The sequence below is a fragment of the Molossus molossus genome, unplaced genomic scaffold (assembly GCF_014108415.1).
Source record: "Molossus molossus isolate mMolMol1 unplaced genomic scaffold, mMolMol1.p scaffold_m16_p_19, whole genome shotgun sequence".
NCBI classification, from domain to species: Eukaryota; Metazoa; Chordata; class Mammalia; order Chiroptera; family Molossidae; genus Molossus; species Molossus molossus.
Genome location: NW_023425354.1, coordinates 41,694,379 through 41,711,426, shown reverse-complemented (window position 1 = coordinate 41,711,426; position 17,048 = coordinate 41,694,379). Strand labels below are relative to the sequence as shown.

Sequence of the window (17,048 nt, the reverse complement as noted above, 5' to 3'; positions counted from 1 at the left end):
TACCTTTCCGAAAGCTGCCGGATCTGTGGGATTCCCATGTACTTGTGGAAGTGCTCCAGTACATTCATCACACCCTGAAGAAGATTAGCAACTTCTCCATACTGTCTTCGCCTGGTCATGGCTCTGCAAGGAAATAAGTAGTTGAGAACTCTAGAAAAACACTAAGGACACAAGATACAGACGTAGAACAACCTACTCTGAGCTCTAAAACAGGCATCAACTCGATTTAATAAGCATTTACTAAGCACTGAAAAAGTATGGTGCGGTGCAGTATCGGGGGAAAATAAGACCTGGTCCACATCCTCAAGGCAACAACGTTTAGTCAGGGAGAGGGCCAAATACACATCTAACTAATACCAAATAGGATGAACTGAGTCCTAAAGAGAAGTACTAGTTATATGTTATGGGTGGCAAAAGAATGTGTGAGGAATGGATTCTCATTGGGTGTGGGGAGAGGAAATCTGGGAAGATGATGAAATTTGAGATTTGAGTTGGTATTATGGAATTAGCAGGCATTTGACAGAGAACAGGGGTAAGAATGTTACTATCTGAAGATTACAGTTTATGAGGAAACCAAACACATCTTTCCAGGATACAACAAAGGGCATTTATGTGCATTTACATGGTAACTCAGATCTGTAGGTTTTAAGCCAATGTTAAGCAATTCTGTATCAAGTATGTCTACTGTCCCGATTGCAAAGGTTAATGAAGCATAAAATAAGGATGCTGATAAAATCAAGTTACACATTGCAAGGAAGGACAAACTATTAGATCTAAGTCTTTCGTTAGGGTTGGAAAAAGTATAATTTATAACTTCCCTTAAGAAGTTATATTTAAAAAGATAAGATCTCCCTGGCCAGTTTGCTCAGTGGTTAGAGCGTCGGCCTGTGGTCCAGAGAAACCCAGGTTCAGTTCCCGCTAGGGGCGTGTGCCTCGGCTATGGTTTGTCCCTGGCCCTGGTTGGGTCGTGTGGGTGGCAACCACTCGATGTGTCCCTTTCATGTCGATGTTTCTCTCTCTCTCCCCCTCCCACTCTATCTAAACAAAATATCGAAAATTGTCCTCGGGTGAGGATTAAAAAAAAAAGATAGGATCAAGTTCAAGCCAAGATGTGATGTTGCTACCTGGTTAGACTGTGCAAAACTGAGCATCGGGGGAAGGAACAAGGAAATTGCTCTTCTAGTCTCCCACTGGCCTCTGATCTCTCTGCTCACCACTTGCAGGAGAATGAGGCAGGGTTCACTGGAACTCATGCACCACCTGGCAGAGATCAGGATAGTCCGCCCACTGCCCCTAACTTTAGATACTGCATCTAAATTTGTGCGAAGATGCCCTTCCTCTGTCCACACATGAGATTACACCAAGGCTGGGGTAGGGGGAATTCTCAGATAGACCACAGAAGAAAACTGACATGTCAGAATCTTACTACTAAAGGAGGACTTTACACTGTTTCTTTGTGGCAAATAACCAGCTCTTCCTTTTTTAAAAAATATGTTTTTATTGATTTTTCTTTAGAGAAAGAGAAGAAGGGAGAGAGAAAGAAACATCGATGTGAGAAACATCGATCGGCTGCCTCTTGTAAGCCCCCCAGTGGTGATCGAGCCTACCACCTGGACATGTGCTCTGACCAGGAATCAAACTGGGATCTCTCAGTCCATGGAATGATGCTCAAGCCACTGAACCACACTGGCTGGGCTCAGCTCTTCCTTTTAATACTATTTCTAATGTCCTCATGCATCATTCCCTGTTTGGTTCCTCTACGAACCAAACAGGATGCTACTGTATTAGAAAAAGTGGGTCGAATCAAAGATCTCTTTCCATATGTTACCTTCGATGACAGTGTAACTCAGTCCAATACTAGCAGGGAACTTGCCAAGGCCGAGGCTGTAGGGAGGAACTATGGACCTGAATCTCCTTGTGGGCCTCCATGGTAGAACCTACCGCATGGAAATGATCTGTATTCTTGGAGTCATTCTCTACATGCTTCCTGGGTCCCTTTCAGACTCCCTGCATCCCATTTCAAAGTGTCAGGCTGTTCGTTGGTTTTGAACACCAGAGAACACAAAGCAAACCTGGGGACTGAACAGTAGAGGCGGATTTGCAGAAAGTGAGGCAGGACAGTGAGACTTCACTAGCTGAGAAGAAAATTAACTTATGATGCCATTTTCTATATGACACATTCCTTTCCTGTGGACCCCAAAGAGGAAGTTGACACTGCTTACTCAAGGGAGTCGACACCGCCTGCCAACATGTGCAGGTGGTTCAGCGTTGTGATGGAGGTGGTCAGGTGGCGTTTGGCATGATCTAACTGCTTGATATCACGGGTGATTTCTTTAACCTAAATATTGAAAACCACAGGAGAAAAAGGAGGAAGGTTAAGAAAGATATAAACCCATCTGCAAGTAGCTCCACAAGAACATAATGCAAACAAAGCAAGGATAAAAAAAAAACCTCAGGTTACACCGGAAACTAATACAAAATAATATTGAATGTAAACTGTAATTGAAAAATCAAATCAAATAAGTCAACAAACTCTCAGGTTAGCCCTTGGAGAAACCACAGGCTTTTTCACAATAGATAATCAAAATAATTCCCAATCAGCCCATTTAAATTTAATTTGGCATTTCAACCAACTTTACCCATGGTTAAAAAATCCTCAGTTGAGCCCTGGCCAGTTTGGCTCAGTAGTTGGAGCGTTGGCCCGCAGACCAAAGAGTCGCAGGTTCAATTCTGGCAAAGAGTTCATACCTTGGTTGCAGTTCGTCCCGGGCCCTGGTCGGGGTCGTGTGGGAGGCAACCAGTTGATGTGTCCCTCTCATGTAGATGTTTCTCTCTTCCCCTCTCTCTCCTTCCCTCCCACTCTATCTGAAGATAAATAGAAAAATATCCTCTGGTGAGGATTAAAATCCTGTCGTGAGAATAAAATGAACTTTATTTTTCCCCCAATGGAGATCTAAATGGAAATCTAGTATGGAGTATCCCAGGCCCAGGAGCCAAGTACAGCGCATCTCCTCTTGAACAAGGCTGGGAAGTACACCTCTGCCTCCGGGACTACTAGGTTCAGAGCAAAACGGATGGTATTGGATGGCTAATTCTATTGAGATGGTCTTTAGTCATGGAACCAGGGTTTACTATCTGGACTCCAGAAAAGAAAGACTTCCTCTCAAATTAGAAGAAGATTAAAATGTAAACCCCATAACATGAGCTTAACAAGTAATGTCACGAGAGGAGAGGCACAGCCTTCAGGGAGTGAGAAGGAAACGGGAGGAGTCAATTCCGACAGTGCTGATGTGGCAGGTCCAAGAGGAAGAAGCTCTGTGAATACAAGTATATTTCAGTCACCAGAAAAGTGCACTCGGTAGTGAAGCAGGAACAAGTCTCCAACTTTACCAACACCCAGGGGAAATCTTCAACTACCTGCCTGAGTCCGCGTTGACCAAGATGCTTTCTGAAGAGCAACACGCTGTTCCAGGTTCTCTGACACCTGGAAGGAAGGGAGTGCCCTGATACCAGGCACAAATATCCTAGTCACTGGAAAGATTTAAAAGGGAAAAACCCAGGCCCTGGCCAGGTGGCTCAGTTGGTTGGAATGTCGCCCTGTACACCAAATGGTCATGGGTTCGATTCCCGGTCAGGGCACACACCTGGGTTGCAGATTCAATCCCTGGTCAGGGTGCATATGGGGGGCAATTGATCGATGTTTCTCTCTCCCCCTTCTTCTCTCTCTAAAATCAGTTTTTAAAAAAAGAAACATATCCTCAGATGAGGACTGAAATATTTATATTTATTTATTTATATATATCTATATTTTTTTTATCCTCACCCAAGGACATTTTTCCATTTTTTGTTAAGGTAGAGTGGGAGGGAAAGAGAGGAACAGAGAGAGAGAGAGAAACATCGATGTGAAAGGAACACATCGAGTGGCTGCCACCCGCACAACCAACCAGGGCCGGGGACAAACTGCAACCGAGGCAAGCGCCCTTAGCGGGAACCGAACCCGGGTCTCTCAGGACCGCAGGCCGACACGCTAACCGCTGAGCCAAACCGGCCAGGGCTATATTTTTTTTTTAAATCCTCACCTGAGGATATTTTTCCTTTATCTTCATATAGAGGGGGAGGGGGGGGGAGAGAGAGAGAGAGAGAGAGAGAGAGAGAGAGAGAGAGAGAGAGAGAGAGAGAGAAAGAAACATTGATGTGAAAGGGACACATCAACTGGTTGCCTCCCGCACGATCCCGACCAGGGCGGGGATCAAACTGCAACCAAGGTACGTGCCCTTGACTGAAATCAAACCTGAGAGTCTTTGGTCTGTGGGCTGATGCTCCAAACTGGCCAGGGCTGAAATATTTTTTTTTAATTAAAAAAGTGAAAAACTCAGTAGTAGGTTAAGTTCATGCAATCTGATTTTCTAGTTGGATCACTTTGCGTGAACTCATAAAGATATGACCTGCACAGCTCAGTTGTACACTCACAAACCTACAAGGCTTTTTATAACCAAAAAAAGTAGGGGAAGCCCTAGCCAGTTTGGCTCAGCAGTTAGAGCGTCAGCCTGTGGATTGAGGGGTCACGGCTTCACTTCCAGTCAAGGGCATGTACCTGGGTTACAGGTTCGATCCCTGGCCCCAGTTGGGGTCGTGCAGGAGGCACCCAGTCTATGTGTCTCTCTCACATTGATGTTTCTCTAGCTCTCTCTCTTCCTTCAATTCTCTCTAAAAATCAACAGAAAAAGATCCTTGGGTGAGGATTAACAAAAAATTTAAAAAGTAGGGGGAAAAATGACAGTAATAACAGCTTCCATTCATTGAACAACTAACACAAGCCTAAGATTATGCTCAGTGCTCTTCACACATTTAATTCTTATGACCCCTTGAGCCAGATGTTTTCTTATTTACAGCTGAAGAAACTGGAATTCAGAGACATTACATTATGTAGTCAGAATCTGAGCCCAAGAGCAGGTATTTCATAGCACCTCCCACGGAGCACGAGTGGGTGAGGCTGGATTCCTGGTCAGCAGCGGGGCCTCCAAGTATATCACCGAGGACACACATTTGTAGAGGGAGAACTTAATCAAAACCATAAGCATGTATCGTGGGCAGAATACATCCACCTCCCAGATCCAGGAACGTTTTTAATGAGATACCAAGTTACATATCGTATATCTTAATAACGGCTTCCAATCATTGAGCAACTAACACAAGCCTAGTACTATGCATGATATAAAATATGTGATATAAACAAATAGAGAAAGGAATCCAAAACGATGAGGAAGCTATTTAAACACAGGGCTGCAAGTACGGGGCAGCAGGGACCGTGAGTCACGGCATCGCTGGCTCCTCCTCCTGAACGGATCTCGAATGTCCTCAGAGGGCTTGTTACAGAGACATGGGTGCTGTGGTTGGCAGCAAATGGGAAAAAAAGCCCATTAACAAGTATAACTGGAAGAGAGGCAAACTTCCTCATCTGGTGCAAAAAACAGTTTGGAAAAAACCTGAACTCACCATTTGCTCTGATTTGTCTGCTTTGTCTTTGATATCTTTGATTTTGCCGAAGAGTTGCTGAATTGCTTTCTGGGCCTCTTCAAGTGCCTAGAATAAGAGAAATCGATGAAAAACTAGACGGCACCAGTCCCTACACTGTAATCAAGTCCAGCTTCAGAAGAAAATTAATAAAATTCTCTTGATTCATTGCACTTATGCTGACAATTTTACTGGACCAAAGTAGTAGAGACAGAGTCCAGCTTTTGGATATAGGCAAATACTCAAGATTCTTGCCAATGTGCATCATAAAGTTTTAATTTAAAAACTAAACTATTTCCCTCTATCTCAGTGATTACTACACGTATTGATGACAACACATACACAGGACATGCATATTTGCGCATGTGTGTGTGTGTGCATGCGTGTACACACACATGTGTACAACCTTCAAAACCTATAGAGAGACAGAGGTGACTCTAAGTTGAGGGTAGGGGACCCTCTGAATTTTGGAAGGCCCAGAAGACTGTGCCTTCAAAAACATAACAACTGCCCAAGGGGACTCCAGAACTGTACAAACCTTAAAGAAACCAATGAAATGAAGTTGGAAAGGGACAGTGAAAGCTAACGGTGAGCCAAATGTTTCCACTGGAATAAAAACATACAAAGACGAATGCCACTTCCCAGTGGGAAGGCAGGAGTCCGAGGCCTGCCTCCTCTATCACACACCAGCTGCACCTCGCTGGGCATTAAAAATATTACAACCCACAGTAGCTTCTGCGAGGAGGGGAAGCAATATTCCGGGATTTGTGAGGGTGCAAAAGCCACACACGTGTAGAACGCGTGTACTTAAAAAAGATGCAGTAGCCAAAAGGACTCATGCTTAATTTCATCAAAAGCACTTGATTTAGTGGGGATTTAAGAGTGGCTTGTCCTCACTGGGCCTCACTAGCCCCTGATAAATGTAATGACAAGGCCAATGTAACTCCAGAGCTGTGTGTGGCCATCTTTGCCTGCAGAGAAAAACAGCCAGCCTCCCTGGGAAGGACACCCTCACAGAAGGAAGAGGAAAGCAAAGATGAGATGAAGGGAGAAAGACAAAAGCTGGAAAAAATTCTCTGAACCTCTGAATTCAGCTGTACCCAATGGAAGAGCTACCTCTAGACTATGAACTCATATATTACCGTTTTTGCTTTAAAAAATGCTCAAAAAGCGCCCTGGCCGGTCTGGCTCAGTGGTTAGAGCTTCAGCCTGCAGAACAGAGAGTCCCGGGTTCAGTTCCCACTAAGGGTACGTACTTCAGTAGCAGTTTGTCCCTGGACCTAGTTGGAGTCGTGTGGGTGGCAGCCACTCGATGTGTCTCTCTCACATTGATGTTTCTCTCTCTCTCTCCCACCCTCTTTCCCTCCCGTTCTATCTGAAGATAAATGCAAAAATGTCCTCGGATGAGGATTAAAAATTAAAAAAATAAATAAAATTTTTAAAAAGCAAACTTAAGTTGGCTTCCTCTGCAGGAAATTCCTTCCTTGTTAGAAGTAGGGATTCTATCTCCCTTTCCTTCCCAGGTTTCCTGAACTGTACACTTCTTTTTTTTTATTTTTTATTCCTCACCCGAGGATACTTTTCAGATAGAGTGGGAGGGAAGGAGAGAGAGAGACAGAGAGAAATATCGATGTGATAGAGCCCCATCAACTGGTTGCCTCCTGTACAACCCAACCAGGGCCGAGGGACAAACTACAACTGAGGTACGTTGACCAGAACTGAACCCGCAACTCATTGGTCTGTGGGCTGACGCTCTAATCACTGAGCCAGACCGGCCAGGGCCCGAACTGTATTCTAGGGTGGGGACTTGAACTATTAAAGTTTTCCACCCACCCTAAGTAACAGTACTCTTAATTAGCTACTCTTCTAAACAGGTATTTCTGGACACAGGTATTTTCATCACTGGAAAGTTTGGTCTTGCAGTCAGAAAAGGGGCAATGGGATGGATGGAACTGGATCTCACTAAGTAGCTCCTCTCAATCCCATCCCACCCAGAAAGGATGCTCACTCAGCAACTGTTCCCACTCAGCTTCCTACCATCCTGTCTTTCTCATTCCAGGACTTAGCACTCCTGAAACAGCTGTGGTATCACCCTGGCCAGGTGGCTCAGAAGGTTGGAGCATCATCCCATACACCAAAGGCTGCACGTTTGATTCCCAGTCAGGGCACATTGGGAGGCAACCAATCAGTTTCTCTCTCACATCAACATTTATGTTTCTCTCCCCCTACCTTTCCTCTTTCTAAAAATCAATAAAAAACATACCCTCAGGTGAGAATTTAAAAAAAAAAGAAAGAAAGATAGAAACAGCTGTGGTGTCATGAGAAAGGCCTCCACTTCCCAGGGGGAGACAGGAGTCCGAGGCCTGCCTCCTCTATCACATACCAGCTGCACCTCGCTGGACATCAGTTTCCTTGTCTGAAAAGTGGTGATGGAGGCACTGCCAGGGTTGTTGGGAAGATTTAATGACATGATAGGCATAAAAAGCTGCATGAATACTAGGTTTATTTCCAGGACTAATGACCAACCTGAGCAAATCCATGTATGCATATATGTATGATAAATATGCACATATATAATGTTCCCCTCTGACAACACTTTTCCCTCTCACACACAATCTCTGGGCCCACCTACTATCTGACACGTCCTATTTCTGGCCACTCCCTGAGTGAATCCATGACCACCCATTCATTCCAGCTCCCCACCCCTCCTCAACAGCACTAATCAGGGGGAAATGCAAATCAAAACCACAGTGACATATCACCTCATACCTGTCAGATGGACTATTATAAAAAAGACAACAAATGTTAAGTGCTAGTAATGATGTGGAGAAAAGGGAACCCTAGTGCACTGTTGGTGGGACTGCAAATTTGTACAGCCACTCCAGAAAATAGTATGGAGAGTCCTCCAAAAGTTAAAAATACAACTACCATATGACCCAGTAATTCCACTTCTGGGTATCTATCCAAAGGGAAAAAAAAAAAACACACTAATTTGAAAAGACTGACCAGCTGGAGTGGCTCAGTTGGTGGAGCTTTGTCCTGTGCATCGAAAGGTGGCTGGTTCGATTCCCGGTCAGTGCACATACCTGGGTTTTAGGTCTGATCGTTTGATTGGACTATACAGAAGGCAACCGAGTGATGTTTATGTTTCTCTCTTTTTCTCTCTCTCTCTCCCTTCCTCTCTCTAAGCATGTCCTCAGGTGAGGATTAAAAAAAAGAAGAAGAAAAGAAATATACACCTCTATGTTTACTGCAGCATTATTTACAGTAGTTAAGACTTGGATGCAACCTAGGTGTCCATCAATAGATGAATGGATAAAGAAGGTGTGTTATATATATACAATGGAATACTTCTCAGCTATAACAAAGAATGAAACCTTGCCAGTTGCAACAGCATGGATGGACCTAAAAGGTATTGTGCCAAGTGAAATAAGTCAGACAGAGAAAGACAAATACCAGTTAAATGTGGGATCTAAAAGACAAAATAAACCAACATACAAAACACAACAGAAACAGGCTCACAGAAACAGAACACGCTGATTGCTGCCATAAGGGAGGGGGGCATGGATGATGGAGATTAAGAAGTACAAACTGCCAGTTATAAAATAAGTCATGACGATGTAACGTACGGCATAGGGAATATAGTCAATAATATCATAATAACTATGTATGGTGACAGATGGTTACTAGTGTCTAATCATTATGTGATATACCTGAAGTTAATATAATATCGTCTGTTAACTATAATTAAAAATAAATTTTAAAAATTCTCCTCCATGGTTTCTGATATTCACCTCCTTAAATCCAGGATACAAGATTCTTTTGAGCATTGCTGACTGCTATACCACCCAACCTTAGATTTCATATAAGATTATGACAAAACAATATCAAGTTCTAACAAAATAAAAATGATGAGGAATAAATGATCACATGTCTAGTTATAATCAAAAGGAGTGAACCTTCAAAATAAAATGCTCAACACAGCTCCCGATCGTGTGCAAGTCTTGGTTGTCTCCCATGGTTTAGTCCAAGTGCCATTTCTTCTCCATCCTCTCCCCTGACTTCCTGTTCCCTTCCAATACCCTCTCTCATAAACTTACATGAAGCACACAGTAGAATCCATTCATTCATCATCTGGGTGCCCATGGTCCTTTATGCATACTTAACTTGTAATAATTTTTTGGGAGCCTATCATTTGGTTGGACTATGCAATCCTAGAGGGCAGGGATGTGTCTCACTCACTGTGACTCCCTGACACCTAGGGCAGTGCCCAGAATAATATAGTAGGTGTTGAGTACATATTTATTAAGTTGAATTTACAACCAGTCAATCGTGGTGTACACAAACACAGACACACACTCCCTCTTTGTTCTCAGGGATAGTCAGACAACACACAGTATCTATGGCTGTGCCAGCATTTCAACTGCAGACCTTCTTTTAGGCAACATAATTTAGTTTTGCAATTGTCAATTATTGAAAAAATGCTGGGTTAATTAACTTAGGAAATTAGATAGGAAAAGTTTTTAACTTGCCATGCCATCAAGTTTTGTGAAGTTGTAGCTATAATAATAAATTAATATTTTACATACATATATGCTTTTTTCTTTTTCAGGAGAAATTCATCTACCTCAAAAGCCCTCTTTGTGCCCTGGTCTGTTTGGCTCAGCAGTTAGAGTGTGCCCAAGGACCAAAGGGTCAAGGGTTTAATTCCTGGTCAAGGGCATGTGCCTGGGTTGCAGGTTCCATTCCCGGCCTCAGTCAAAGTCACGTGGGAGACAACCAATCAGTGTCTCTCTCTCAACATTGATATTTTTCTCTCTCTCCCCCTCCCTCCCTTCCACTCTATCTAAAAAAATCAATGGAAAGATATCCTCTGGTGGGGATTAATCAAAAAGTAAGATAAGATAAAAGCCTTCTTCATTTAAGAAAGACACTTTTCAATGATGGTCTCTTAATAAACTATATTTTTAGATTATTTGAGATATTTCAGATAGTTTTAAACATCAGATTACAAATTTTCTTTCCGAGATAATAGCAAAATCATTTTTTTCTTTTGGCTATCTTCCTCAAGAACTAGAACCAATTTCAATATCCTCTTTATTCAATCAACAAACACTACACTGGAGATGCAGGGATAAAAAACAATTCCTGCTCTCAAGGAGTATAATCTAGTAAAGCAAAGAGAGAGGCTAATACACCATAAAGATATGCAGGACTCAGAAGGACCATCGGCAATACTAGCTTGTCTGGTGTGAAGAGAGAGAAGAAAGGGAGATCCAAGAAGTCTTTCAGAAGGAGGTCACAACTTCACGATGTATTATTTGGGACAAAGTGTTTTATAATAACAGTTATAGTATAGAAGTAGCATGTACTAAACAAAATGCTATTTTTCAAATCCATTTTCTATCATAAATAAATTCTCACTTCCCAGCAGCACAGACCTTGTAACAGAACTACCTATATCTGAACTGTTGCTCTGAATTCCTGTGGCAGTTTGAGTCCCAATGGCATTAGTCAGTATTTCATTAATTCACTCCTTCAATCATTGGACAAATATTTACTGAATATCTTCTATGTACCAGGCATTATTGTAGGTACTGGGAATCCAATGGCAGACAAGACAGACATGGTCCCTCTTACTGTCCTCAAGAAACTTACTTTGGGAAGTGGCAGGTGGAAGACTGTTGTAAAAACAATAAATAAATAAAGAAGAAAATTTCAGAGTGTGACAGGTGCGATGAAGGAGTTAAGCACTATGACGAAAGTAAGGGAAATGATGGTCGTAAAAGGTCTCCTGAGAAAGAGCAAATGGACAGAGATCTGCATGCAGGATGAGAGTCAGGATTTGCAGATCTGGGGTAAGAGAAATGCAAGTAGAGAAAACAGAAAATAAAAGGCCCTGATACAGAAAAGACCTTGGTGTTTCGGAGGACCAAAGAGTGAGGCAGCGGAGGGCAGGGTGGTATTGGAGTGGAAAGTGTGAAGAAATAATGCGGAGGAGTAGGTAGGAACCAGAGTATGAAGGGCTTCAAACAAGGGACCGGCACACGGTTCATGTGTGAAAGACCACCCTGGCTGCTATGTGGCGAGGGACTATATAGAGACAAGAGTGAAATCTGGAGAGAAAGACCTGCTAGGAAGCTGCTGTTGTCTAGGCGAGAGATGGTGAGGGTCTAGACTAGGTGGCCAGTGGTGATGGGAAGGAGGGGAGTGATTTGGAATGTACGTGAAGATATAACCTGCAAGACTCACTGAAGGGCTGGATGTGGATAATGAGAGAAAGGGAAGAATTAAGGATTACTCTGGAATTTGAGTTTGAAAAGCTGGTGAGCTATTCCATTTACTAAGCTAGGAAAGACGGGAAGGAACAGGTTCAACAGGCAGGTGTGTGTGTGGTGGTGGGATTGGAAGTCAAGAGTTCCCACGCCAATGTGTTAGGGTGCACAGTCTATTTGAGATCAAGTGAAAAAACCAAGTTGGATGCGTGAGTCTGAAGCTTGGAAAAGAGGGGCGGGGTAGAGATTTAAATTTAGAAGTCACCTGTTTTTAGATAATATTTAAGTCTGTAGGACTGGAAGAAGTCATCTATGAAGAGTGTCTGAACGAGATGAGATGAGAAGGAAGAGAAGAGAGAGAAAATGGCCCAGGGATGAGTCAATATTCAGAAGTCTAGAAGAAAAGGAAGAAGAAAAGATGCAAAGGAAAAACCACCGAGCCCTGGACGGTTTGGCTTGCAAATCAATGGAAAAATGTCCTCTGGTGAAGTTTAGAACAAACAAACAAAAACCCACCAATGACATGAGAAGAAAAAACAAAACAAAACAGAGACTGTGGTGTCACAAAAGCCAAACCAAAGTTATGGAAGGAGCAGGAAAGAGCGGTTAGGTCTTGTACTGTTGAAAACGCGAGGGACTAGGATAGAGAATTTGACAGCAGGGAAGTCAATGATGACCTTGACGAGCAGTACAGGAGGCCAGGGAATGGAAGTAGACAGCGATATGATGAAGTAGAGACAGTGAGAATAGAGCATGCCCAGCATACAATGGCCCATGAGCCAAATCCAGTCTGCTTCTGTTTTTGTAAATAATCTTTTCTGGGAACACACCGATCCCATTTGTTTCAGTACTGTCTCTGGCTACTTTGGCCACACAATTGCAGAGATAGGAGTTGTGAGAGACCTTAAGGTACTTAAACTTGAAAATATTTACTATCTTGCCTTTAACAGAAAACGTTTACTGACACCTGGTATAGACTATTTTCTCAAGAAGTTTTTGCTATAAGAGAAGAAAAATGGGGCAATAGGTAGGGTGAATAGAGGAATTTTTAAAGATGAGAGATGTTTACACATGTCTATTGTGGAAATGATACAACAGAAGGGGAGAAATGAATTTGGAAGGTGGAGGAGTGACAAGACAATTACAGAAGAGGACTTTTTAAAATGTTTTTTTTTAATTGAATTGACTGAGCAGCTCAGTTAGAGCGATATCCCGATAGGCCAAGGTTGTGGGTTTGATCCCTATTCAGGGCACATACAAGAATTAACCAATGAATACATAACTAAGTGGAACAACAAATCAATCTTTCTCTTTCTCTTTCTCTTTCTCTTTCTCTTTCTCTTTCTCTTTCTCTTTCTCTTCTTCTTCTTCTTCTTCCTCCTCCTCCTCCTTCTCCTCCCCCTACTTTCCTCTCTCTCTCTCAAATCAATTTTTAAAACAGTATAATGTTTTTGAATTGTTTAGTATGTAAGTATTAGCTCTCTATCGAGGCTATAAGTATCATTTAGAGTGTGAACCAAAGATATGCATTCATCTTATATCCCCCATAGTCCAAGGATTCTGTTCCAGTTGCCACAATGACAGGTCAAGTGTATGACTACTGTTTCAGTAGAATTATTAATAGCTCCTCATTCTCAAAAGTCATTCTGGTGATAATCATACTGCCACCTCACCTCTAGCATCTAACCAAAGCTAGAACACAACTGAAATTCGACAAATACTTGCCAACTGATAAAAATATCATGGTGCCCTGGCCAGGTGGCTCAGTTGGTTGGAGCACTGTCCCATACACCAAAAGGTGGTGGGTTCGATTCTCAGTCAGGGCATATATCCAGGTCCCTAGTTCAATCCCTGGTCAGGGAGTATACGGTAGGCACCCAACCAATGTTTCTCTCTCACACAGATGTTTCTTTCTCTCTCTCTCAAATCAGTACAATAATTAAAAAATTTAAAAATGTCATGGGGCACTTCTCAGGAAAGTAGCAGAGCTGAGACTGCTGCTCTGAATGCTTTCCCTGACTTCAGGCACAATTATAAGCAGTGGTTCAAATTAGCACTGCATTCACTATAACTGTTAGCTACTTGGCTGATGGAGTCCAAAGCCCACAATGCGGCAAGGGGTCAGTCATTCTAAAACCATTGGAGCCGTCTAAAACATGTTGGGTCCTGATAAAAAAAAACAAACTCCAGAGGCCTCTGCAAGCAAAAGGCCCACCAGAAAGGACTGTCCCTTTGGGGCACAGCTTGCACAGAATTCTGTGATATTACTGGTCTTGTCGTGTTATAATGATGCTCTTATTGGGGTTATAACCACTGTCTTTGGTCAAACACCCTGAGACACATGACATTCAGCAAAGAAAGGCAAAAAGGGCCAAGTCGAGGTCTGAAGAAGTGTACGATCCCTTCTCAGAGAAAGGGTTTCTATCTCTATTTCTCTCTTATTCTCAATCTGGCATCCCACCAAAACTATCTCTGCTGAAGGTACCACTGTTTTTTTCCCATCAAACAAGGCTCACACAATCTTACATTTCAGTCTTAAAGAAAGATAAACTGTCTGCCAGATTTTTTTCAGGCTTGAATGCTTTTGCTTGTTATAACAATGTACCGAAGTCAAGGAAATTTAATATAATTCACTTTCCAGAGTCAAAAAGGTTCTTCTGAAGCAGTCACTCCATCAAGCAAGTCCATTCTCCACACACACCCTAATATCTGATATCTAATTTCTAGTTACCAATTACACCAGAAGAAGAGCATTTTGTAACTGGAAGAATCATAAGACCTACAAAAGGTTATGATTTTATTTTTTAAAAATACTTTCACTACCTGCCTAATCAAAAACTGTGCTGAAAGAAAGACTCTAGCACTGTCCCTAGACATTCTTTCAAATAAAACGGGGCTACTTTTCCTTTCGAAGCTGTACGTGGATTAAAAACAGAACTAATCACCCAAAATGTCTGCTTTCAATCTGCCCTTACTGGAGTTTCCAAACTGAGCACTGGAGCGTGGCTGCAGCCTGCATCCGAGGGTGTTGCTAGGAAGTAGTTGCTGTACTGGTCCTATTTAATACCTCAAATTCTGCAATCGGAAGATGCAAAGCAACCCACTGAGCCAGCCTGGAAGACTCGGCAGAAGCAATTACACTAGCTCTGTGTTTTTGTGCACCATTAACTGTAGCCATTATTCTTCATTTTCCTCGCTTCCTGAAGTAGACTGCACAGGCTACCGAAGCCACACCAGGTCATGTGTGCAGAAGATAAGCAGCACAGAACCTGGCACAGACTCTGCTGCTTTCTTCTTCTTCCAACTTTTTTTTTTTTTTTTTTTTATCCTCACCCAAGGACATCCTTGCATTTATCTTCAGATAGAGCAGGAGGGAGAGAGAGAGAAACATCAATGTGAGAGAGACACACCAACCGGCCACCACCCACACGGCCCCAGTTGGAGCCGGGGACAAACCATAACCGAGGCACATGCCCTCAGCGGGAACCTAACCCAAGTCTCTCTGGTCCGCGGGCCAACAATCCAACGGCCGAGCCAAACCGGCCAGGGCCTTCTTCCATCTTTTGGAAGAAAAAAAAATATTTTTTTATTCTCAACTACTGTCTTCTACCTGTGTAGACAAAGAGGATCTGAGCCAATGGAAATGCCTTGAGAAATTAACATCCCTTGCCCTGGCCGGTTTGGCTCAGCGGTTAGAGCGTCGACCTGTGGTCCTGAGAGACCCGGGTTCGGTTCCCGCTAAGGGCATGTACCTCGGTTGCAGTTTGTCCCCGGCCCTGGTTGGTCGTGCGGGTGGCAGCCACTCGATGTGTTCCTTTCACATCGATGTTTCTCTCTCTCTCTCTGTTCCTCTCTCTCCCTCCCACTCTACCTGAACAAAAAAATGGAAAAATGTCCTCGGGTGAGGATAAAAAAAAAAAAAAAGAAATTAACATCCCTTCTAGTTCCTAGATGTATCTTTGCCCTTAGTCCACAGGCAGTCTTTAAGAGATATTTTTTAAGAGTTTTTTAAATTTATTTTTATCATTGACAGTATTACAGTTGTCCCCTACTTTCCCCTCTTTGCCCCCCTCCACCCCAGGCCTTCACTGCATTATTGTCTGTGTCCATGGGCTATTAATATATATGCACATAAATCCTCCAGCTAATCTCTTCCTGCACCCCCTTCCCTCTGAGATGTCAGTCTGTTCCATGCATCCATGTCTCTAGACCTATTTTGTTCATCAGTTTATTTTGTTCATTAGATTCCACATATAAGTGATATCATGTGATATTTGTCTTTCTCTGACTGGCTTACTTTGCTTAACATAATGCAGGTCCCTCCATGCTATCTCAAAGGGTATTTGTTTCTACAGCCACACAGTATTCCATTGTGTGAATGTACCACAACTTTTTTTTACCTACTCATCTACTGATGAGCACTTGGGCTGTTTCCAGATCTTAGCTATTATAAATAGCACTGCCAGGAACATATGGGTGAAAAAATTCTAATTGGTGTTTCAGACTTCTTAGGATATAGTGCAAGGAGTGGGATTACTGGATCAAATGTCAGTTCCATTTTTAATTTTTTGATGAAACACCATGTTGTTTGCCACAGTGGCTGCACCAGTCTGCATTTCCACCAGCAGTGTACTAGAGTCCCCTTTTCTACACATCCTCACCAGCACTTGTTTGATGATTTGTTGATGGCAGCCATTCTGGCAGGTGTGAGGTGATACCTCATTGTCATCTTAATTTGCATCTCTGATGGTTAGTGACGCTGAGCAATTTTTCATATGTCTCTTGGCCATTTGTATGTCCTGTTTAGAGAAGTGTCTATTCAGGTCCTCCACCCATTTGAGTTTTTGGTTGTAGTTGATTCATACTGTTGTGATCCGAGAAGATGCTTGATATGATTTCAATCTTCTTGAACTTGTAAGAATTATTCTGTGTCCTAACATGTGGTCTATCTTTGAGAATGTTCCACGTGCACTTGAGAAGAATATATATATATATTCTGCAGCTTTGGGATGAAATGTTCTGTAAATATCAATTAAACCCATCTGATGTAGTGTGTCATTTAAAGTTGCTATTTCCTTGCTCATTTTTTGTCTGAAAGATGTATCCAGTGAAGTCAGTGGGATGTTGAAGTCCCCTTTTATGACTGTATCTCTCTCTCCCTTAAAGTCCGCCAGGATTTTTTTAAAAATATTTTTACTTTTTTTTTTTGAGAGCAAGAGGTAGAGATAAAACATCAATGTGAGAGAAACCTCGACTGGC

The 17,048-nt window shown here is 42.5% G+C and overlaps 1 protein-coding gene across 2 annotated transcripts in view; it reads right to left on the bottom strand.

Moving 5' to 3' along the window:
* VPS53 (VPS53 subunit of GARP complex) overlaps positions 1–17,048 on the bottom strand; it is a 160,850-nt gene that overhangs the window by 101,887 nt on the left and 41,915 nt on the right. The window contains exons 5-7 of one of the 2 annotated variants that reach the window (XM_036268118.1): positions 5,497–5,583; positions 2,223–2,338; positions 4–123 (exon numbers count right to left, since the gene is read on the bottom strand). In XM_036268118.1, the coding sequence (XP_036124011.1) occupies positions 4–123; positions 2,223–2,338; positions 5,497–5,583 (323 nt within the window). Of the gene's footprint in view, positions 1–3; positions 124–1,941; positions 2,074–2,222; positions 2,339–5,496; positions 5,584–17,048 lie in introns of those variants that run through there. The other variant, XM_036268119.1, reaches the window with a different exon arrangement.